At 45.0% G+C, this 25,904-nt stretch overlaps 1 protein-coding gene across 1 annotated transcript in view; it reads right to left on the minus strand.

The window, feature by feature from the left end:
* Positions 1-25,904, minus strand: part of LOC125886092 (dihydropyridine-sensitive L-type skeletal muscle calcium channel subunit alpha-1-like) — a 542,543-nt gene that overhangs the window by 59,182 nt on the left and 457,457 nt on the right. Inside the window, exon 39 of the mRNA XM_049572040.1 lies at positions 12,345-12,475. Within this exon, the coding sequence (XP_049427997.1) occupies positions 12,345-12,475 (131 nt within the window). The remainder of the gene's footprint in view (positions 1-12,344; positions 12,476-25,904) is intronic.

Raw genomic sequence — 25,904 nt, forward strand, 5'->3', positions numbered from 1 at the left:
AAATGAAATGTTTGATTACTTACGAAGTCTAACTCGTATCCACAGGGCCATATTCCAGCAGGTGAAAGGGGCCATGGAAGACAGAAAGATCGAGATCACAGAAAATCTTCAGAGAATACTCCCAGGAGAGTGGGCGTACATCAAGGTGTTCAAAAGAAAGTGGGACCAGCCAAGAAGGGAAGGTCCATACAAGGTTGTACTAGCAACCCCAACAGCCTTGAAAGTTGAAGGTAAGGACATTTGGTTCCATCGTAACCACTGCTGCAGAGCTAACAACCTGGAAGACCTACTCAACCCAGGGCCAGACGGAGAACAACTCCCTCTGGGCCTCAAGGGGAAGGGGAAGCCCCCCAAGGGGAAGAGGGGGTCAACCGGAAGGGGGAGGCGAGGCTAACAAGGGACTAGGTGATTCTTATGTTTGGCAGCCAGACAGGATCCGAACGGAGCCCAGAGTGACAGCAGTGGGTCGCTACCGGGGAGGGTATCACCAGAGAGTACCTCGGAAGGGAGCACCCCCTCCACAGTGGCTAGCAATGAGTCTCATGAGTCGTCACCTGACAGCCGTAGGGATGCTGATGAGAGCACAGGGGCAGCAAGAGCAGAGGAAGCTGAGGAAGCTGCAGAAGAAGAAGAAGAAGAAGAGGAAGAAAGCCATAGCTCAGACACAGGTGCGCCAGAAGGCCAAGAAAGCTCAGACTCAGACTCAGGAGACTCAAACCCAGGACGGGGACCTGCACCCTAGTAGGCCAAATAGCGAGGGAGCCCCAGAAGATCGCAGGTCTATGATGATGTATTGGTGGAGGGCCCAGGAAACATCAGGTTTCATGGCCGGCCTACAGGACCTTAATGTAGTGCAGAAGGGATGGTGACTGCAAGAGTCTGGTGTGACAAAAAAGGTTGCACCAACATAAACACTGGGCACATGATACCCCTAGAAATAGCTCAACAATGGCTCAAACTAAGTCTAGAACCTCACAGGAGACCCAGAAATGCGCCAGCCCAGGGCACGGAATTGATAAGAACTACCACTTGGAGATCCAATATTTTCTACCAGAGGCTAGAATACTCTGCCAAACAGGTAACCAACAGCTCATGCATAGCCTGTCACAGAAACCTGTTTTGCACAGTGTACCATGTGGATGGTGGCGGGGAAAGCAAATTACGTAAATAATCGCAAAATCTGGTGCTCCTGATCAAACCAAAAAAGAATTTCAAGTACCACCAGTAGTGCATTTGGCACGCGATACTGTATTTCCATTTTGTGTGGCACGGGGAGCCATAGAATATTGGCTAGAAAACTCCACCCTCAGTGACACCACTCACGAAGCGGAGGAGTTGATCCAGTGCAAGTGGGAAAATTTCACGCATGTTAAAACCAGTCGAACTTGGAACACAAAAACATGCCAAACTACAGAGAAAGCTAAGATTCAGTGTCATCAGGTGGTGAGCGGTACAGCGGCCACCTCACATGCCATGGGGCGTAACCATACCCACGCCACATGGATTTGGGTTTACAATCTCAGCAAAGGTACCGATCCACTGGCAGATATATTCTGGATGTGCGAAAAAAGATCGATAGGTATGAGCTGTGCTACCAGCCAATAGGACTGGAATTTGTGTGCCGGTTATGCTGACAGGGCCAATTACAATAATAAGTTTAGCTGATGATAGCCCAAAAAGAGCTCGTAGAGCAATTAAAAACCAAAAAAACTGGCTGAAGGATGATAGCATATACATTACATGGGACCAGGTGCCTCAAGGTGTCCCCAGGGAACATCAGGCCATAGGAGATGATTGGATAAAGAGAGGCAGAGGACTAGGGTCTATGCCATTCGTAGGATGCATAATGAACGCCCAGTACATAGCCTGCAATAGCCGTTGGGTAAATTATTTATGGTATAATCAACAAAGATTTGTAAATTGGACTATAGAAGCCTTGGAAGGAGTGAGTGAACAATTGCATGCTACCTCACTAATGACTGTGCAAAACAGGCTTGTCATCGAGAAAATGCTAGCTCAATATCAAGGTGTATGTGATGTGGTAGGAGAGGAATGCTGTATGGCCATCCCCATGCATACAGGAGAGGATGGCAACTTAACCAGAGCCTTAGAGAACATACGCATGCTCAAAGACCAACACGTGCAGCATTCCAATTGGAACACCAACACCCCATAATTTCTGGAGTGGCTGGAGAAACTGTCCATTGAGAAGATGTTGCAGACAATAGGGATAATATTTGGACTTCTTGTACTGACCATTCTCATAATAATCTGCTGTGTCTTTCCCCTAGTGCAAATAATGGTGAGAAGGGCCATGAAAACTGCCACAGGACAGTTTGTCGTGTTGATAAATCAACAGGCAAGGCTCCCCAAAGAAATAGAATTATTGGCACGAGACGATTCTCGAGTAAATTATTACCTATACGAGCCAGTGAATGGGAATGTGGAGGGGGAGTATGAGATCGCGTAAGGGGAGAACCAAAACGGGGCAAGGGATAATCACTAAATGCAACAGACATAGAAACTAACCAACTTGCACGATTTGTTTATACAGTTGAGCAGTTAGTGGAAAAAGGGAAAAAGAGAAAAATGAATTGTGTCCTTCACAACATGTAGATAGGTGCAGAGCATGGCCAGCAACTGGAGAACCCCATACCCATGCCATCAGAGCCCAGGGTGCCACCCCGGGCCAGCCTACCATCAGGAGCGCCCAGCTGTGCAGTATCGTCTAAACTTCCTCAACCAGTCTCCCAGGCTGATCAACAGACCTCCACCCCTGTATGTGCCCCGAGGAGGAGCCCCTATCGAAGCCTGCTGGTACCATTATGCCCCAGTGACCTCACCAATGACCTACACGCCTCCGCCCATGCAGCCACTACTGACCCAAACCCCGAACCAGACCCATTCAGCCCCGCTGACAACCCGCAATGTACTATGCCGGAGCCCCAGCCCCTGATTGAAACCCCAAGCCAAGGCATGGCCATGATGGGATGGGGATCGACAACTACAGGGGAGACATCAACCCTCAACCAACCCCCCCAGCACCATCGACTTATGTGACATAGCCAAACCAAGGCCAAGCCAAATGAGGAACCCCTGGGAGATGTGTCCAGGCAGCGTGGCACCTTCCTCATCTCGGTGCATGGCGCCGGCTGCACCTGAGACCCGGCCAACCTCCATGATGCAGAAGCAACCGCAATACGACACCCCTGAGTGCAACCAGTGGATTCCGCCACTGCCCGGGCCAGCCTCTGAGACATCCTCTTCCTCAGAGGAAGACCCCGAAACAGATGCAGAGGAGCAGGCGTCTGTACACGCATCCTGGTCTCCGACCAGCCCACCTGTCAGTGAGCCCCACTCAACGGATGACCCACCGGTCTGGGTTTCAACACCCATACCACAGAAACCACCGCCCCCAGCCACAAGAGCATTGCTGCAACAGGAGTACGAGGTATATCCTGAGGAGGTAGAGAAATACCTCCGTTACTTGCCTGATGGGAAGCCTACCTCGGAGAGACAGAAGCAGTTTGTGGATGATCTGCGAACCCTGCTTCATGGTGTCCCTAAGACCCCCTACCGCCGGCTGGTGCATAGCCTCCCTCCCGAGTTACAGCCAAAGCTGCGCAAACTGCAGGCCGGCTCCTACACGATTAGTAGAACAGAGAACCGCTGGGCCCTAAAGGAACAGCACCAACAGGATCGCCAGGAGATACTTAACCTGAGCGCACAAGTCAACTCCCTGACACAGGATAACCGTGACCTGCAGCGGCAGCTGGCAGCTTACCAGGAATTGCAGCAGGAGGTTGAGTTGCTACGGGATCAGGTTGCATCATATCGTCTTCTGCGAATGGCTGGTATGTCGGCCTATGCTCCTGATAACCAGTGACTGGACCATATTACCTGTTGTATGATCACTTGTGTGCCTTATTCGCTGTAATCATCATATAACTATGCATGCACTGGAATGGTAATATAGCCCACTGTGATATACCTCGTATGTTAGTGATATACCTCGTGTTAAAATAACACCTCTAAAAATCACAATTTGTAACCCTGAATATTATGATAAAGTATTACTATTGAGTGAATATCTTACTCTTAATGAACACAGATAGAACTATAACCACTAGAACTGGATCATGATTAATGTTTATTGTATTGTTGGCGTGTAGAATGGGCCTCTTGGGGCCTCTCAGCTATCTGTATGGCCTTGAACTTGGACACCAACGTATCTCACATCCAGGTGGCGTGAAAAGAATACACCAATAGAATTGGACTCACCCAAAAGGGAAAAAAACATGTGTTCTGGCTCAAGTGGGCAGGATTAAGGAAAAAAGGTGGAGATTCAACAGAATCTTCACCAGCATAAAAGAAAGCGCTCAGAGAGTGAAACTTCTTTGTTCCAGAGCTTGACTCATTGAGTTGTATGTGTTGTTGCCTGTGAACACATCAAACTCGGTTGCACCTGATTCTACGTGTCTCCAGTGATTTTCTCAACATCAACTAACTAACAGAGCCTTCAGCTATCAGGCTCCTCTCCTGTGGAATCATCTTCCTGTTGTGGTCCGAGAGGCAGACACCGCCTCCACATTTAAGACAAGACTTAAGACTTTCCTCTTTGATAAAGCTTATAGTTAGGGCTGGCTCAGGCTTGCCTTGTACCAGCCCCTAGTTAGGCTGACTTAGGCCTAGTCTGCTGGGGGACCTCCTATAATACACCGGGCACCATCTCTCCTTCTCTCTTCTTCTCTCTCATGTCCTGTTACTGCATCTTGCTAACTCGGCCGTACTGCATGTCACTAACTCGGCTTCTTCTCCAGAGCCTTTGTGCCTGTCTCGCAGGTTAACTTATATCACAGCGGTGCCTGGATGGTGTGACGTGTGTGGTTGCGCTGCCGTGGTCCTGCCAGATGCCTCCTGCTGCTGCTGTTATCATTAGTCACAATTCTACTGTAATTATACACATATCATTATTGTCACATATGCATACTATCAGATATTAATTTATACTTTCAACATATTGTACCACAATAGCCAGAATTATAACTATAATATTATTACTTTCATTAATGTTGTTGTAAGCTACTGTCATTACCGTCTGTCCTGCAACTCTCCCTGTCTCTGTCGTTCTGTCTCTGTCTCTCTTTCTGTATCATTGTGTCATATGGATTACTCTTAATTTATCATGATGATCTGTTCTGTACGACATCTATGGCACATCTGTCCATCCTGGAAGAGGGATCCCTCCTCAGTTGCTCTTCCTGTAGACTCACAAGTCAGTCTTTAGACATTTTGCTTAACTAAAGGCTGATGTCTTTCTCCCTGATTTTGTGTTTAAATTGGCGGATACAATTTCAGAGTTTAAAAAAACTCCCTACGTTGCAGAACCAATAGTAAATCTGCAGGGCGGTCCTTCAGTGGCTCGCTGAACTCTTGTGCTCGTAAACATAGTCCGACTGCGTTAAAAGTTTTAAACAAAGTTGCTGTAAGTGCTTCATTGTGGACTGAGCACATGTTTGATAAAACGGAGTTAAATCTCTCGGCATCCATTTACAAGCTCTCTGTGTGTTTGTTTCCTTGAGGACGAGAAAAGGGGGAGCGCACATTTCCAGGAGGGGGCATTGCTTTGTTGCCTGCCATTTTCTCCGGTGTGTTAAACACACTTTAGAAAGGAGTGTCCCCAGACTATCAGAAGGCAGAGATCTCTGATTGTCTGGTGGCGAGACTACTCTACCTGAGGTTTCTACCATTTTTTTCCCCCATTAAAGAGTTTTTTTGGGGGAGTTTTTCCTTATCTGCTGTGAGGGTCCTAAGGACAGAGGGATGTCGTATGCTGTAAAGCCCTGTGAGGCAAATTGTGATTTGTGATATTGGGCTTTACAAATAAAATTGACTGCATGGACTTAATGAAGAATTGAATTTTTCATGTTTTCTGTAAAACATCGGGTTACATCTCTAGGTGGTTAGTAATTTTATTTTATTATTATTAGTATTTATTTTATTTATTGTCATTATTATCATTTTATTTTATTTTATTTTATATATGTGTGTGTGTATATATATATATATATATATATATATATATATATATATATATACAGTACAGGCCAAAAGTTTGGACACACCTTCTCATTCAATGCGTTTTCTTTATTTTCATGACTATTTACATTGTAGATTCTCACTGAAGGCATCAAAACTATGAATGAACACATGTGGAGTTATGTACTTAACAAAAAAGGTGAAATAACTGAAAACATGTTTTATATTCTAGTTTCTTCAAAATAGCCACCCTTTGCTCTGATTACTGCTTTGCACACTCTTGGCATTCTCTCCATGAGCTTCAAGAGGTAGTCACCTGAAATGGTTTTCCAACAGTCTTGAAGGAGTTCCCAGAGGTGTTTAGCACTTGTTGGCCCCTTTGCCTTCACTCTGCGGTCCAGCTCACCCCAAACCATCTCGATTGGGTTCAGGTCCGGTGACTGTGGAGGCCAGGTCATCTGCTGCAGCACTCCATCACTCTCCTTCTTGGTCAAATAGCCCTTACACAGCCTGGAGGTGTGTTTGGGGTCATTGTCCTGTTGAAAAATAAATGATCGTCCAACTAAACGCAAACTGGATGGGATGGCATGTCGCTGCAGGATGCTGTGGTAGCCATGCTGGTTCAGTGTGCCTTCAATTTTGAATAAATCCCCAACAGTGTCACCAGCAAAACACCCCCACACCATCACACCTCCTCCTCCATGCTTCACAGTGGGAACCAGGCATGTGGAATCCATCCGTTCACCTTTTCTGCGTCTCACAAAGACACGGCGGTTGGAACCAAAGATCTCAAATTTGGACTCATCAGACCAAAGCACAGATTTCCACTGGTCTAATGTCCATTTCTTGTGTTTCTTGGCCCAAACAAATCTCTTCTGCTTGTTGCCTCTCCTTAGCAGTGGTTTCCTAGCAGTTATTTGACCATGAAGGCCTGATTCGCGCAGTCTCCTCTTAACAGTTGTTCTAGAGATGGGTCTGCTGCTAGAACTCTGTGTGGCATTCATCTGGTCTCTGATCTGAGCTGCTGTTAACTTGCGATTTCTGAGGCTGGTGACTCGGATGAACTTATCCTCAGAAGCAGAGGTGACTCTTGGTCTTCCTTTCCTGGGTCGGTCCTCATGTGTGCCAGTTTCGTTGTAGCGCTTGATGGTTTTTGCGACTCAACTTGGGGTCACATTTAAAGTTTTTGCAATTTTCCGGACTGACTGACCTTCATTTCTTAAAGTAATGATGGCCACTCGTTTTTCTTTAGTTAGCTGATTGGTTCTTGCCATAATATGAATTTTAACAGTCGGCTGTGTATTAACCTGACTTCTGCACAACACAACTGATGGTCCCAACCCCATTGATAAAGCAAGAAATTCCACTAATTAATAAGGCACACCTGTGAAGTGGAAACCATTTCAGGTGACTACCTCTTGAAGCTCATCGAGAGAATGCCAAGAGTGTGCAAAGCAGTAATCAGAGCAAAGGGTGGCTATTTTGAAGAAACTAGAATATAAAACATGTTTTCAGTTATTTAACCTATTTTTGTTAAGTACATAACTCCACATGTGTTCATTCATAATTTTGATGCCTTCAGTGAGAATCTACAATGTAAATAGTCATGAAAATAAAGAAAACGCATTGAATGAGAAGGTGTGTCCAAACTTTTGGCCTGTACTGTATATATATATATATAATTTATATATATATATATATATATATATATATATATATATTATTATTATTATTATTATTATTATTTATTTATTTATTTTCTCTCTTTTCTCGTTCTTTAGGATTATTATTATTATTTCTATATTTTATTTATTAAATATCATTATTATTATTATAATTATATATATTTTTCTTTGTTTCTTTTTTTTTCCTCTTATCTTCATCATTCTTAGGGGGAGTGTTTTCTCTTTATGGATTGCTGATTCTTTACACCCTGTTTTTGATGAGTGCCTGAACAGGATTGGTTAATTTCTCCCTCATCCTCATTTACCAATGAGATACTGTTTGAGTTTCAGGATGTGGGTATTTAACTGCCACTGTTCTACCAGTACCTGTTTGACTCTGAAGAAGACGCAGTAGCGTTGAAACGTCAGTCTGTTTGCACCTTATTAAAAGCTCTGCAATTTTATCGAGTGCTCCAGCCTCCTTTCATCTGGGTTCAGTCATTTTTTGAAGTGGCCCACTTGATGTACTGTCTACTATTTTGTCCTGTGTTGTGAGCACTGATCCAGTTTTATTTTTGGCTGAAGCGCAAGCGTGCCTTTCTTTGATATAACCTTGGAGATCTTCCAGGACGACCTCCCTCTCTGTGCAGCTCGCCATCTCTGAAGAACCATGAGTATATTTGCATCTATTAATGTGACCACTGAGACACGGTCAGAGACTTTATCATTCACCAATGAACAAGGTGCTAACATCATATTACCGCACTCATTATTTCAAGAAGCTCTGGAATCACCAGCGCCAAGCATTCTTTCCCTCGAGAGAGACCTGGAGGACTTAAGAGAGAGAGACACCCGCTTCCTCTGGCACTCTATCACCCTTTCAGAGTACTGGAGAGAAAAACGAATTCCTCGTGGGCTTCGCATGAACAAGGCCCCGTCCTTCGGCCGAGATGACACAGACTTTATGCACAAATGGGAACAGATTCTGAACAAATGCTCTCTAGACTTGATGTTGCTGATTACTGAAAAAACCAAGACAAAGAAAGAAATGACAAATGCAGAAATCAAATCGCTGGAATCGAAAATCAAGGCACAAGTTGACACAGAGACTTCAAATACAATCACCAGTAAGATCACGACTTCCCTGAGATCCTTTCAACAGGAGCTGCAAAGCTACAAAATTAAGAAATATGAAAGAGACACAAAGGATTATGCGGAAGGCAAAATCTATGAATGGAAAGATGGAAGGAGAAAATTTCAAAAAACCCGCCCATCTCGACAGCCACGTAACAATGAGAGACTCTCCACCTCGGCCAGCGAATGGGATTCCTCACCGACAAGTGACGTGGACAGCCAGCGCAGCACAAAGTCTTTTTTGGGCAACGCCAAACCTCGTCGTCAAGGGCAACGAGGAGGGGGATGAGGGGGCAGGGGAGGACCCGCTCCCGAACTGCTGCGTCACTCCCAACGCAACCGGAGCAGACAGCGATCAACATTTCTGGATGTAATCTGACTGCAGATGAGACTGGGATTTTGAGTAAGGGCTTGTCTTTTTGTCCCACTAATAATGTTGACCCATTCAAATTAAAAATTGACACATTCAAGTTCTTTCGATCTCTCCACCTTAAACATTTTTTCTCTCATAGACATAATGTCTTAACTAATAGTGATGTCATTTTGAGAAATTCTAATACAAACGAGACTTGTCTGCCCGTTAGAGAAGCTGCAACATTCAAAAACAAATCTTGTTTTGTTCCCCACTCTAATCTCAATCCTTCTATCATCACGTACAGCAACTTGGTAGAAAATGATTTATCCAAAATCTGTAAGAAGGCAAATCATAAGATGAATTTATCTAATGTTGAACTAAAATGTTTGAATGAACTAGAACAGAGAAAAGACATTGTGATTCGCTCTGCAGACAAAGGGGGTTCTATTGTAGTTATGAGTTTTGATCAATATAATAACAGCATCATGTCTCAACTCACAGATAAAAGCTGCTACACCCCCTTAACTCGAAATCCTGTAGAGCAATATAAAATTGAGATTGATGTGGTTTTGGAGTCAGGGTTTTCACGAGCATGGATCACTAAACAAGAAAAAGAATTCTTGACAGTAGTACATCCTATTTGTCCTGTGTTTTACGGGTTCCCTAAAATTCATAAATCTCTTATTAACCCCCCTCTTAGACCCATTGTATCAAGTATTGGTTGTCTTACAGAACCCCTTTCACAATATCTCGATTTTTTTCTCAAGAAACATGTTTCCCATCTCCCCTCTTATTTGGGAGATACTACAGACATTTTGAAATTGTTAGACTCTTTCAAGAGTGACCAGGAGTTCATTCTTGTAACCTGTGATGTCCAAAGTTTATAAACATGTATCCCTCATGATGCTGGCATTGAAGCACTGCTATTTTATCTCCAAACACGCCCCACTGAGGTATTGCCCCCCAGTGAATTTTTGGTGACACTTACTGAAATAATTCTTTCCAGAAATTATTTCCAATATGCAGGCTCCTATTATCTGCAAAGTCCATGGGTAAGCATGGGGAGTGCTTTTGCGCCATCGTATGCATGTTTATTGATGGGATATTGGGAACATAAGTTCATTCACAGTTCAGCCAACAACCCATTTAATTCTATGATCCTCCTATGGAAACAGTACATTGATGACATTTTGTTTTTGTGGACGGGCACCACTGATGAGCTTAATGATTTCCTCGATTTCATTAACTCTACCACGGAGTTTCTACGGTTTACAGTTGAACAATCCAAACAAAAAATCAATTTATTAGACTTGACCATTTACAAAAACAAACACGGGGGTTTGGACACTACAATCTATCACAAACCATTAAGTAGAAACACTCTCCTGAGAGCAGATAGCCATCATCCCAAGCAATTAATCAAAAATATTCCCACGGGACAGTTTCTGCGACTGAAAAGGAATTGCAGCACTGAGGAGGAGTTTGAGCACAAGGCAGTGGAAATGACGGAGCGCTTCCTGGAAAGAGGCTACGCTGAGAGGGATATATCGATAGCCTATCAGAGGGCAGCGCGCACTAACAGGTCCAGCCTTCTTGATAAATCCAAGCGCTCGTCTCTGCTTCTCCACCGAATTCTCTCCTATTGCGGGAGAAATTAAGAACATTATGAAAAAACACTGGCACATCTTACAAAGCGACCCTGCCCTCAAAAAGATCTGTGCTGAACCCCCTCTGATCTCTTTTAGAAGAGCGCGCTCATTAAGAGACAGACTGGTCCATACTGTCTTGAGTGTTCCCTCTCCCAGGTCTACGTGGTTACCCTCCCCACCTCTAGGTTTTTATAGATGTGGTCACTGTACCCACTGCTCCAACTCAACTGATTCTAAATATTTTTGTCATCCGCGTACGGGGAAAAAGTTCACAATTAACTCATTTATCAACTGCAGCACAACTCATGTTATTTACATACTGAAATGTCCATGCGGCAAGGTTTATGTGGGACAGACTAAACGCCCTCTTAAAGCCAGGATAGCTGAACATAAGGCTGCTATTTGCAATCACAACATGGATTATGCGAGTGCACGCCATTATGTTAAAGCTAATCATGGTTCTTGTGCTTTTCTCCGTTTTTATGGCATCGAAAAGGTTTCCCCCCCCACAGAGAGGTAGAGATATTGTCAACAAACTCCTCAGAAGAGAAGCTTATTGGATTCATACATTGAACACTGTTGAACCGCATGGACTTTTTTTTCTCTCATCTTCATCATTCTTAGGGGGAGTGTTTTCTGTTTATGGATTGCTGATTCTTTAAACCCTGTTTTTGATGAGTGCCTGAACATGATTGGTTAATTTCTCCCTCATCCTCATTTACCAGCGAGATACTGTTTGAGTTTCAGGATGTGGGTATTTAACTGCCACTGTTCTACCAGTACCTGTTTGACTCTGAAGAAGATGCAGTAGCGTCAAAACGTCAGTCTGTTTGCACCTTATTAAAAGCTCTGCAATTTTATCGGGTGCTCCAGCCTCCTTTCATTTGGGTTCAGTCATTTTTTGAAGTGGCACACTTGATGTACTGTCTACTATTTTGTCCTGTGCTGTGAGCACTGATCCAGTTTTATTTTTGGCTGAAGCGCAAGAGTGCCTTTCTTTAAATAAAATTGACTGATTGATTGATTGATTGATTGATTGATTCTAAGATACTTATTTGAGTAGAAGGCGAGTCCAACCAAATAGTTGAAGACAAGGTCGGGAGCCATCAGGCCCAGCTCCAGGCACCAATTCTGCTTCATCAAAATTAACAAGGTAAAAGCATAGAATAAGACAACAAATATGACGAGAAGACAAGGATGGTTGGCTATAGGTGGGTGAAAGCCTGCCTGTACAGGTGAGTCTTCAGCTGTTGTTTGAAAGTGCTCTCAGATGGGACTGAACGCAGGGCCAGGGGTAGGGCATTCCAGAGTCTTGGGGCCACTACCCCAAAGGCTCGTTCTCCTTTGGCCTTTAGTCTGGTCCTGGGGACCACCAGAAGCTCCTGGTCGGCAACATCCTTACTTTTACTATTTTGAGTGGCAATCACATGAATTACATAATTTGGATTGACCAAGATCAAAGAATAATCAAATCATTCCCTACAAATCCAATGAACTCCTTACCTGTATCTCATGAGTAGCACTTTTCTTGGTGAGTCCGTAGCCATAGTACTCTTCCTCTCTTTTCTTCAATTTCCTGAAATAATCCTGGATTAGGAAAGTGGCATAGAATTTTCCCACTGTCACCTCATCGTCTGTGAAAACAAAGACAGGCATGTAAAGCATAGTATGCTTTCGAACAACTATTGACATTTAAAAAGGGTTAACCCCCTGTATAGTAACCATTTTGAAACACCTTAGACTCACCAGGCTCTTCTTTACATTACTAAGTTGTACAAAGTGAGACAAAATAAATGTTATATCAAGAAGAATTACATTAGAAGTAAATTTTTAAAAAGGCAAATAGACGTTTGCAAATGCAATGAGGTATCTGCACAAGTTGAAACGATTTCAATTTGAGTGAAAATGTGCACTTATCACAGGTTTCATAAATTGACTGCATAAGGGATGAGAACCTGAGGGGTGTAACTGAAGTTTTGGGCCAAAAAAAGTTTTATCAAATGAAAGCTCTTTCCGCAACCCAAATGGTAGTTGTAAATTGTAAACCAATCCAGTCTCCATCTTTAAAAACCAGGGCTTAGTTGTTCAGAGGTAATCTGGTTGGATATTGAATTGGATTAAATCTTGAAAATGGGTGGTTCAGAAGGGAGAAAAAAAAATCTGAAAACAGATGAGAATATGTAATTCAATCCTGGTTTTGATCTAGATCAAGCCTTCAGTTTGTGTTTTTCAAAACGTTTTGGTCGTATCTGGATACCTTTGATCCAAAATATCAGGATTATCCTAATCCCTTTGTAGTTGTTCCCACACAGCTGGGGGGGAGGAAGGGGTCTGGTTTGGGGCCTCAGAATTGCATCTCTGCTTTAACGCAGATGATGTTGTTCTGTTGGCTTCATCACAGCATGACCTCCAGCAAGCAGTGGGGCGGTTTGCAGCCTAGTGTGAAGCGGATGGGATGAGAGTCAGTTCCTCCAAATCTGAGGCCATGGTTCTTTGCCAGAAAATGGTGGATTGCCCCCTCCGGGTTGGGGGAGAATTACTGCCTCAAGCAAGGGAGTTCAAGTATCTTGGGGTCTTCTTCATGAGTGAGGGTAGAATGGAGTGTGTGATGGATTAATAATAATAATAATAACTTTATTTATATAGCACCTTTCAAAAACGAGTTACAAGGTGCTGTACAACAGAGATAAAACATATCACATACAATACAATTGCCAACATAAAAAACCACCAAGAGAAATAAAATTAGCCTTGAAAAATTAACTTAAAAACACCCATCCCCAACAAAGTAAACATACAGTACAACAATAATAAAACAGGATTAAGAGAAGGCCAATTAATAAAAGTGAGTCTTTAGAAGAGATTTAAAATAATCCACTGAGCTGAGGATTGGCAGTTTGATGCAGCTTCTGCAGTGATGCAGGCGCTGCACTGGTCCGTCGTGGTGAAGAGAGAGCTAAGCCGTAAGGCGAAGCTATCGATTTACTGGTCCATCTACGTCCCAATCCTCACCTATGGTCATGACCTCTGGGAAGTGACTGAAAGAATGAGATCACAGATACAAGTGGATGAAATAAGTTTCCTCCGTGGGGTGGCTGGGCTCAGCCTTAGAGATAGGGTTAGGAGCTCGGACATCCAGAGGGAGCTCGGAGCAGAGCCGCTGCTCCTTCCCATCGAAAGGGGTCAGTTGAGGTGGTCCGGGCATCTGATCAGAATGCCTCCTAGGCGCCTCCCACTGGAGGTGTTTCGGGCATGTCCCACTGGTAGGATGGCCGGGGCCGACCCAGAATACGCTGGAGGGACTACACATCTCATCTGGCCTGGGTACACCTTGGGGTCCCCCAGGAGAAGCTGGAAAGTGTTGCTGAGAAGAGGGATGTTTGGGGTGCTTGGCTCGGTCTGCTGACCCCCATGACCCAGCCTCGGATAAGCAGATGAAAATGGATGGATGGATGGTTCTCTTTTTATGTATCGACATCCACTTTCTAATATTGCAAATGCAAGAGTAAGTCATTGGCTCATTTCCCACTGTGTGACCTCATTCAGTGATAGATAGTGCCTCAACAGACATTCATTTAAATCAAATTCTTTGAGATGATTACTTTAATTTTAACTTCATCACTTTGTATTAAAGTTGTTTCTAAGAACTGCATCCCCCATGGTGTTTTCTATATAATCAAATAAAACACTTAAAGTGACCCTACGCTGGCTTACTATCAGACTGGTACCAACAAAGAGAGGACTCAGTTGCAGGACTCAAACACAAGGTCTTTACTAAAGGTCGGTGCACAGAAAAAACAGTCCAAAAATACAAACAAACGTCTCCAAAGGCAAGGGGCTTAGCAGAATACAAAAAAAAAAAATCAGATCAAAAACCTAGAGAACACCAGGAAGAGATGGCTAGAACATGTGCTAAGACAACTGAGAACCAACTGGCACAGACAAAGGGCAGCAAGTGGACTAAATACACAAGAGAGGAGGGGTACTTTACTTTTCTGTAGTCTGTTAGAGAAGCAGCATCGGAGCCAGTGAGACCAACTTAAAAAACTCATTAAGAAGGCTGGCTCTGTGATTAGCTGCAAACCGTTTGAAGCAGTGTTGGAAAGGAGGACATTGAACAAACTGTTATCCATCATGGATAATCCTGACCATCCTCTTCACCACATACTAGACAGACAACGGAGCTCTTTCTCCAACCTCGCTTACAAGGACAGATACAGGAAATTAATACCTCCCTCTGTCTGACAGAGAGCACTCAGAGCTCTCTACAGCCTCTCCTCTATAGCTTAATAGTTACGTTACAACCATTTGTTTGCACTGCTGGTAATAACCAATTGCACACTTGAAGCTATTTTGCACAATTTTTTTCAACCTCTACCTCACTTCTGACTGTGTTGTGTATATAGTATGATCTTTTTACTCCTGCAATTTGATATTTTTATTTTATTTTATGCCTGTATATTTTAAATTTAAGCTTCAGAAGACCCTTCATGATGGATACAAACAAGGACACATGTACCCGGCCCGGAGGGTTACCGGCGCCCCGCCCTGGAGCCAGGCCTGGGGTTGGGGCCCGTGGGCGAGCACCTTGTGGTCGGGCCTTCGCCCATGGGGTCCGGCCGGGCCCAGCCCAAACCGGCTACATGGGCTCGTCCCCCTGCAGGCCCACCACCCGCAGAGGGATCCAGAAGGGTTCGGTGCAATGTGGATTGGGCAGCAGACCAAGGCGGGGGCCTTGGCAGTCCAATCCTCGATTACAGAAGTTGGCTCTTGGGACATAGAATGTCACCTCTCTGGCGGGGAAGGAGCCGGAGCTTGTGGAAGAGGTTGAGCGCTACCGGCTAGATATAATCGGCCTCACCTCGACACATAGTTCCAGCTCTGGAACCCTAGTCCTTGAGAGGGGTTGGACTCTCTCCTTTGCTGGAGTTGCTCCGGGTGAGAGGCGGAGGGCCGGGGTGGGCTTTCTGATAGCCCCCAGACTCTCTGCCTGTACGTTGGGGTTTACCCCGGTAGACGAAAGGGTTGCTTCCCTGCGCCTTCGGGTCGGGGAACAGGTCCTGACTGTTGTCTGTGCTTATGCACCGAACAACAGTTCAGAGTACCCACCCTTTTTGGAGTCCCTGGGACGGGTGCTGGACAGTGCCCCGACCAGGGACTCCATTGTTCTGTTGGGGGACTTCAACGCTCACGTGGGCAATGACAGCGGGACCTGGAGGGGCGTGACTGGGAGGAACGGCCTGCCCGATCTGAACCCGAGTGGTGTTCAGTTACTGGACTTCTGTGCGGGTCGCAGTTTGGCCATAACTAACACCATGTTAAAACATAAGGATGTCCATCGGTGCACGTGGCACCAGGACAGCCTAGGTCGCAGGTCAATGATCAACTTTGTAGTCGTATCATTTGACCTGCGGCCATATGTTCTGGACACTCGGGTGAAGAGAGGAGCAGAGCTGCCAACTGATCACCACCTGGTGGTGAGTTGGATCAGATGGTGGGGGAAGACGCCGCGCAGACCTGGCAGGCCCAAACGAACAGTGAGGGTCTGCTGGGAACGCCTGGTGGAAGAACCTGTCCAGATGATCTTCAACTCCCACCTCCGGGAGAGCTTCAACCGCGTCCCGAGGGCAGAGAGGGACATTGAGTCCGAATGGGCCTTGTTCCGCTCTGCCATTGTTGAGGCGGTGGTTGCGAGCTGTGGCCGCAAGGCCGCTGGGGCCAGTCGTGGCGGTAATCAGCCATCAGGCTGAAGAAGGAGGCCTACAGGGCATGGTTGGTCTGTGGGTCTCCGGAAGCAGCTGACGGGTACCAGCAGGCCAAGCGGAGCGCAGCGGCGGCAGTCGTGGAGGCAAAAGCTCGGGCGTGGGAGGAGTTTGGTGAGGCCATGGAGGAAGACTATCGATCGGCTCCAAAGAGGTTCTGGCAAACCGTCCGGTGCCTCAGGGGGGGAAGGCGGCAACTTGCTCACACTGTTTACAGTGGGGGCGGGGAGCTGCTGACGTCAACTGGGGACATTGTTGGGCGGTGGAAGGAATACTTTGAGGAGCTCCTCAATCCCACCAACACGTATTCCAGTGAGGAAACAGAGAAGGGGGTCTCGGGGGCGGGTCGTCCAATTTCTGGGGCAGAAGTTGCTAAGGTAGTGAAACAACTCCGAGGTGGCGGAGCCCCAGGGGTTGATGAGATTCGTCCTCGATATCTCAAGGCTCTGGATGTTGTAGGGCTGTCCTGGCTGACACGCCTCTGCAACATTGCGTGGACATCGGGGGCAGTGCCTCTGGAGTGGCAGACCGGGGTGGTGGTCCCCATTTTCAAGAAAGGGGACCAGAGGGTGTGTTCCAACTACAGGGGGATCACACTCCTCAGCCTACTCGGTAAGGTCTACTCCAGGGTGCTGGAGAAGAGGGTTCGGTCGATAGTTGAAGCTCAGATTGAGGAGGAGCAATGTGGTTTTCGTCCCGGTCGCGGAACCGTGGACCAGCTCTTTACCCTCGCCAGGGTGCTGGAGGGGGCATGGGAGTTTGCCCAACCAGTCCACATGTGTTTTGTGGATTTGGAGAAGGCTTACGACCATGTCCCCAGGGGCATCCTGTGGGGGGTGCTCCGGGAGTATGGGGTTGGTGGCCCCTTGCTAAAGGCCATCCAGTCCCTGTACCGAAGGAGCATGAGTCTGGTTCGCGTGGCTGGCAGTAAGTCGGACCTGTTCCCGGTGAGGGTTGGACTCCGCCAGGGCTGCCCTTTGTCACCGGTTCTGTTCATAACTTTTATGGACAGAATTTCTAGGTGCAGCCAAGTGGTGGAGGGTGTCAGGTTTGGTGACAGGAGGATCTCGTCCCTGCTTTTTGCGGATGACGTGGTCCTCCTAGCTTCATCGAACAGTGACCTCCAGCTCTCGCTGGGGCGGTTCGCAGCCGAGTGTGAAGCAGCTGGGATGAGAATCAGCACCTCCAAGTCTGAGGCCATGGTCCTCAGCCGGAAAAGGGTGGATTGCCCACTCCAGGTCAGGGGGGAGGTCCTTCCTCAGGTGGAGGAGTTTAAGTATCTCAGGGTCTTGTTCACGAGTGAGGGTAGGATGGAGCGGGAGATTGACAGGCAGATTGGGGTGGCGTCAGCAGTGATGCAGGCACTTAACCGGTCCGTTGTGGTGAAGAGGGAGCTTAGCCAGAAAGCGAAGCTCTCAATTTACCGGTCAATCTACGTTCCAACCCTCACCTATGGTCACGAGCTCTGGGTAGTGACCGAAAGAATGAGATCGCGAGTACAAGCAGCCGAAATGAGTTTCCTCCGCAGGGTGGCTGGGCTCAGCCTTAGAGATAGGGTAAGGAGCTCAGACATCCGGGAGGGACTCGGAGTAGAGCCGCTGCTCCTCCACATCGAGAGGAGCCAGTTGAGGTGATTCAGGCATTTGGTAAGGATGCCTTCCAGACGCCTCCCTTGGGTGGTGTTTCGGGCATGTCCAACCGGGAGGAGACCTCGGGGCCACCCCAGGACACGCTGGAGGGATTACATCACCCGGCTGGCCTGGGAACGCCTCGGGGTTCCTGCGGAAAAGCTGATGGAAGTGGCTGGGGAGAGGACTGTCTGGGCTTCTTCGCTGCTGCCCCCGCGACCCGGACCCGGATAAGCGGAGGACGACGAGTACGAGTACGAGTACGAGTATTTTAAATTTTAGTAGTACTCATTTTTACATACATAGTACATATTTCTATATTCTAATGTCCACACACTGTTTGATTACTTGCTGCTGTAACACAAGAATTTCCCAGTTTGGGATCAATGAAGTACTATCTATCTATCTATCTATCTATCTATCTATCTATCTAATGAGGAACAGGTGAAACCAATCAGGGTGGGGCAAGTAATCACACAGGAGGGAAACACACAGGGGCAGGAAGTAAAGTACCTGGAATGAGAGACGAGGGTAAGTATCAAAATAAAACAGAAAATACTAACAAAGACTGAAAACAAGGAAAGCAAGATCTTGATGGGGACCTCAGGGTGTTAACACTTTTTACCTGTTCTTTACATAGCCAATAGCCTACATTTTTGATATTGTTACGACTGCTGTCGTAATTTCTTTTTGTTTGTGTTTTGCTGCATGTGTTCTCTGTGCGTATTGTTTTCTGTATGCAAATAGGTGTGTGCCATAGCCCGGCGGTGATTGGTGGATTGGATCTGTCCTCGTTTGTGATTGGCTGCAGCTGAGGGCATTCGGTTTTTAAAGGACCAAGATGGCACCTGCTTCGAGCTAGCAGGCAGACCCCAACTTCCTCCTCTCCCAACCGGCCACAGCAGTTTATGTCAAAATCTTTATTGTGTAGCAGATGTAGGGGTGGACCGCCAGTTTTGTTACCCTTTTTTCTCCTGTTTATTTAGTTAGGGAGGTAAGCTTTTTGTCATTTGTTTTTTTTATTTGTTTGGTTAGGTTATTTACTTACTCCCTGGGCAGGATTGTTTTTGTTTGTTATTTTGGCCTTAGTCCACCCTGAAGCTATTATTTCAGTTAATTGTTATTTAAACATTGTAAATAAATTCGTACTATTGATCGTTCCGCACGACTTTTTCATTGTGGCTACTTGGGACTTGGGGAAGATGGGGGCCTTTCATGTCATGTCCCAGACACCCCTAGACTGGGCATAACAGATATGCAGTTCCTTATTTTGAGTTGAATAGATTTGTGTGACTAACACATGGCAAAATTTCAACTCCAAGCACACCTGCTATTGTAGTTCATTAAGTACAGTGGTGCTCAGTGTCAAGTGGATGGATGAAGTGATAATAAACTCTCAGCCATTCTCACTGCTTGTCTCACAGATGAACCCATTACAATAAAGCACAACAAAATAGCTCAACAAATGGAGAGAGCCTATCCAGGAAATCGGTGGTGACACATAAACACATGGCACCACAAATACATTTATAGCTGTGGTTATAATAATTGAAAGGTAAACTGCATGAAAAAGTCTGTGAAGTCTTTTTTTTATTTTTTATTTTTTTTATATACTTTATTACTTCCCCTGAGGGGAAATTCCATTTCTTCACTCTTTTTTGTAGGTCCGAAAGACACACACATGCACAGACAGGACCTATACATGCACAAAGTGGAGAGAAGTTTGCAGTCTGGAGTCTGCATTCTAATTAGCATCTGAACAGCACCACTTTTGAAAAGAAAAATCAATTGTGATTAGGCTCGTAGATATGTAAAACCCTCCCTCAAACTTATAATAATAATAATAATAATAATAATAATAATGATAACACCATTACATTTTAAGTTATGTGTATAACTAGTTAGCCTATATAAAAATTACTAAGACTATAATGTGATATGTTATATCTTGTATATTCATGTTATTGTTAACCCACAGACAACACTATTATCAGTGACATCAATATTCATTATTGGTGAAAGGAAAAAAATGCACTTGCAAGGAACATGATGATTGAAAGTACAAGCTTTATTGATGTGGATATGAAACTTACAATTTCAAGTTTTTTTCAAGCATTTTCAAGTCCTATCACTTCATTCATGCCTTCAAAAACTACATTCAAATTTTTGAATGTTCCCCATCTTCCCTTCATTCTTGCATTTGCATTTGCATTGGTCATCTTTCAAATCCCATTCATACATACAAATTTAAAGCAAAAATTTTATTATGAGTTTCTATGGGACAGAGCTCGAGTGGTGACATAATCGCTAGAGTGTAGAGCAGCTTTAAAATCTCTCTTTAACTCACTGTCATTGCCACAGTTTTCCCTCCACATACACAATTTATACATCAAAACGTAGGGAAAATGGTGCTGGTTCCAGACAAGTTCGTAATGAATCAAACATACTTACACATGGATGGTGTGACGTGTGTGGTTGTGCTGCTGCCGTGGTCCTGCCTGATGCCTCCTGCTGCTGTTATCATTAGTCATACTTCTACTGTTATTATACAAATATGATTATTGTCACATATGTACACTATCAGATATTAATATATACTTTCAACATAGTGTATCACAACAGCCAGAATTATAATTATAATATTATTACTTTCATTAATGTTGTTGTAAGCTACTGTCATTACCGTCTGTCCAGCATCTCTCTCTCTCTCTGTCTCTGTCTCACTCTGTCTCTCTTTCTGTCTCATTGCGACATACGGATTACTGTTAATTTATCATGTTGATCTGTTCTGTACAACATCTATTGCATGTCTGTCCGTCCTGGAAGAGGGATCCCTCCTCAGTTGCTCTTCCTGAGGTTTCTACTGTTTTTTTTCCCCCGTTAAAGGGGTTTTTTGGGGGAGTTTTTCCTTATCCACTGTGAGGGTCCTAAGGACAGAGGGATGTCATATGCTGTAAAGCCCTGTGGGGCAAACTGTGATTTCTATATTGGACTTTATAAATAAAATTGATTGATTGATTGATTGATTGACATTTAGCTCACTGAGCTTCCAAGCGAAGCAACATTTTTCCTCATTCGCTCCCATGTAAACTGAGATGACAAATTTCTTGAAAAGAGCTGAGGACAACAGTTTTCTAACCTGCGACCATGAACATACTTTTGACACCACAAACATAAAAAAAGACATCCACGAGTTTGGGAAAATCTCCTCTCTCTGTTGGTATCCATGTTTTGACGATTGGACTCATGGTTTTGGCGGGATTGGGAGGTGTTTTAGAGCTTTCAAATCCACTGCCTCAGGTATCCCTCATTAATAACCAAAGCAACGACCACTGACACAAACTCACAGACATGTTGGTGTATGTGTGTCTCTAAATCCCCAATACAAAGTGAATCCTATCCTATCATACGACTACTGATACTCAACTACTAGAAGTAGGAGTATACTATATGACTATGACAAATACTACTACTACTACTGCTGTTAATGTTTGAATCACAAATGTTAAATACATATTGTAACATGCTGCAAATACATAATACACTGCTCAAAAAACATAAAGGGAACACATCATCATCACAGTGTAACTCAAAGTTAATCAAACTCCTGGGTATCAACCTGTCCAGTTAAGAAGCAATACTGATTGTGAATCAATTTCACCTGCTGTTGTGCAAATTGGACAGACAACAGGTGGAAAGGAGAGGCATTTACCAAGACAACCCTTATTTAGGAATAGTTTTGCAGATGGTGACCACAGACCATTTCCCTCTCTGCATCCTTTCTGGTTGATTCTTGGCTACTTTTGCATTTTTCCAGTGCCCTCACCACTAGTGGTATCATAAGGCGGGCCAGTACTAAGTGGGGCTTACGCTCACAACCCAGCACCGTGCAGCCCGATTGACATTTGTGAGAGAACACCAAAATTGGCAGATTCGCCACTGGTGCCCTGTTCTTTTCACAGATGAGAGAAGGTTCACACTGAGCACATGTGACAGACATGACAGAGTCTGGAGACGCCATGGAGAACATTCTGCTGCATGCAACATCCTCCAGCATGACCGGATTGGTGGTGGGTCAGTGATGGTCTGGGGAGGCATATCCTTGGAGGGCCGCACAGACCTCCATGTGCTAGCCAAAGGGACCCTGACTGCTGTTGGGTACCGGAATGAGATCCTCAGACCCATTGTCAGGCCATATGCTGGTGCAGTGGGCCCTGTGTTCCTTCTGAAGCATGACAATGCCCGGCCTCATGTAGCTGGAGTGTGTCAGCAGTTCCTGGATGATGAAGGCATTGATGCTATTGACTGGCCCGCCCGTTCCCCAGACCTGAATCCAATCGAGCACCTTTGGGACATCATGTATCGTAGCATCCACCGCCGCCACATCGCACCACAGACTGCCCAGGAGCTGACTGACGCCCTGATCCAGGTCTGGGAGGAGATCCCCCAGGAGATCATCCATCGTCTCATCAGGAGCAAGCCCAGACGTTGTATGGAATGTATACAGGCACGTGGAGGCCATACACACTACTGAGCCACACTATGAGTTGTCCTATGGAAATTCACAGAAGTTGGATCAGCCTATGATCTGATTTTTCCACTTTGATTTTGGGGATGATTCTGAATCCAGTCCTAAATGAGTTAATGATTTTGGTTTCCATGGGTTGTTCTTACATTATTTTGTTCTCAATGAATTACACTATGTAATCAGTAAAGATTTTCATCTGGAGTATTTCATTCATCGAGATCTGGGATGTGTGATTTAAATGTTCCCTTTATTTTTTTGAGCAGTGTATATTGTACAAACATAGTATGCAGTAACTGTAGTATGTGTAGTTTACTACCTGCAGTGTTAGTACTGCATTATTGACTAACTGTAATTTGTAGTACACGTAATATGCAATTCTTGATGTGGGCACTACGTATCAATGACTCAGCTACTGCTATTACTAGTACTCGTTGGCAAAAGCAGGCATTTGTCAAAATTGCTTGCAGAATTTTTTAGTTTTAAGAAGTGTAAGATTGTGGCCAAAACGGTTACTGCACTCAAATTCAAAATACTGCGTCCGCCCCCCCTCCCCTACAGATTCAAGGTTCCTGGACAGCAGCACACTGGAGACTGATTTGTTTGCCCACGGGCGGCTGCCGTGGCAGGGCCGCGTCGCCGCGTCCTTGATCTTCGGTTTTCCAGCGGACCGTTCCAGCAAGTCCGGCTACTCTGCTGCTAACGCTGCCACCGCGATACAGCTGAGGAGGAGCTGGCTGCTAATGCTATGTACTGGGACACTGCTAACGCTGCTGCCGGGATACAGCTGAGGAGGAGCTGGCTGTTAATGCTATGTACTGGGACACTGCTAATGCTGCTTGCCGTGCTGCTGTAGCTCAGTCATAACTGTAACTGATGCTGAGACTCTACTGACTGTGTGACTGGCAGACGGCGGTGGGTAGCACAACAGGCCAAAACACAAATTCAAAACATAAACATGATTTGCGGACTGTGAAAATGTTTTTTTAAATGCGAACATTCTGGCTGTACTATTGTTGTCGGTGAGATCAGTATGTTATATGAACATTATTCCTTAGTCTCTGTGACATATTAGGATGGTTTTACGACTATTTGCTTTAGATTTCTTACATATAGCTCCTTTAAAGCTCTATATCCAAATCAGTTAAAGAATAGTGGGTAAATATTGACACACATTGAAGAGTTGATTTCAAACTCTGCTTATAGGTCTTTAAGGTCTTTCAACCTCCATGACTGTGTTTACAAGGTCTTTAGTATCCCGGTTTTGATTGGGTTTTTTAAGTATCCCGTTTTTGTGTTTGTGCATGTAAACACCATATCCCGAATTCAGAAACCGGGTTATGCCCTTTTCCCGGTTTCAAGAAACCCGGTTTTGCCACCTGGAGTACTCCGATAGAAGCCGGGATACTGGAGCATGTATACGCCTTATCCCGGTTTCATGAATGGTTCAACTACATCACACAGCCGGCTGAAGGATGCCCTACTCATTCTGAAGTTTTCTCTCTACTCTGAATCTGTAAACTCCATGAGAACGATCCTATCTCACCAGTCACAGCTACGTATTTTCATCCACTGTTGCCTTGTACTGCGTGGTGGCAGTGACAGCCGAATACTAGAGCTTGAGATTCTCTGCGCGAGCCCGAGCCCGGCCTAATAATGTCAAAATATTATTTACAGACTGATTTAACAGACGATCACTGCTGCCACGATCACTGGAAAGTCTGGGCGAGAGGCTTCCACAGAGGAGCGCCCAGTTTGCACCAATTTTTTTTACAATATTTATTCACAGCCCTTCACCACCTGGATCCTAAAATAAACACCTGTTTTATTACATAATCATGCTTCCGTGTTGCGCCATTCATTAAGATCCTATGTTTCTGTCATTCAAATAACAAGACTTGTGGTTTAATACTCTTAATTATAACAGCCAACTTATTGAAAAATGTCGGGTTTAAATCGGGCTCGGGTCCATAATTACAGTTAATTGGACGGGCCGGGCCGGTCCCGGACATAACGTGCACAACGTGCATAACGGGCTGGAATTTTTGGGCCTGATCTAAGCTCTACCAAATACCTATCAAAGTTGGTGACGTATTCAATATTTGTTGTCACTCTCTCCTCCCATTGCTGAAGATGAAGTGGATGAGCCATAGCTGTAATTAGTTTAGTTCATTATTATTTGCTTTAAGGATACAGGACCCAGACTTTAAGGATTAATCGTGAGTGAGTGCATTGTGTCTTATTTTTAAGTCATCAAATCTCATCAACCATTTACATAACAGACACAAAGAAGTGTGCAATGATTACCTGAAAGCTAATAAAAAAGAGGAGAGATTAACTGGACAAGAAAGCACAAACACCCAGCAGCAAGACTCAGTCCTTGATAACTACAGCATTTGAGAAAGGAAAAAAAATTCCCCACGGACAGCGCCAAAGCTAAAGGGATCACTAACTTGGTGATTGAGTTCACCATGTTAGATGACCAACCTTTCTCCATTGTGGAGGATGTGTGGTTTCAAAGCCTGATGTAGTATATGGAACCCCGCTACCCACTGCCCAGTCGTCAGTCGGGTTATGGGTGGGAGTTCAATTCGTGTATGGCTGTGGGGTAGAAGCTGTTCTTAAGTCTGGTGGTGCGGCACTTCAGCGCCCTGTAGCATCTTCAAGAGGGGAGCAGTGTGAAGAGATGGTGGCATGGGTGGGTATTGTCGGTTAATATCCTTCTTTCCTCCAGAAATTTAAAACTGGGGACCCTCCCCACCTCTTCTCCTCCTATTCTGAGTGGAGGGTGCTCGTGTTGCTGCCGTCTGAAGTCAATCAGAAGCTCCTTTGTATTCTTGATGTTGAGCAACAGGTTGTTCTCCATGCACCACATTGTAAATTTGTAGACTTCATCTCTGTAAGCTGTTTCATCATCATTGGAAATGAGTCCCACCATTGTGGTGTCATCTGGAAATTTTATGATTGTGTTCTGGGGGTGTGTGGGTGAACAGTCAGACAGTAGAGGGCAGGGCTGAGCACACAGTCTTGTGGCGCACCAGTACTGAGGTTCAGGCTTGGAGAGTTGTAATGTCCAAATCTCACTGTCTGCTGAACTACTGGCTTGTGACATCCTTGCCATCTGTTTTACAATTGATATATTGAGTTG

This window comes from Epinephelus fuscoguttatus, linkage group LG1, assembly GCF_011397635.1.
Source record: "Epinephelus fuscoguttatus linkage group LG1, E.fuscoguttatus.final_Chr_v1".
NCBI lineage: Eukaryota > Metazoa > Chordata > Actinopteri > Perciformes > Serranidae > Epinephelus > Epinephelus fuscoguttatus.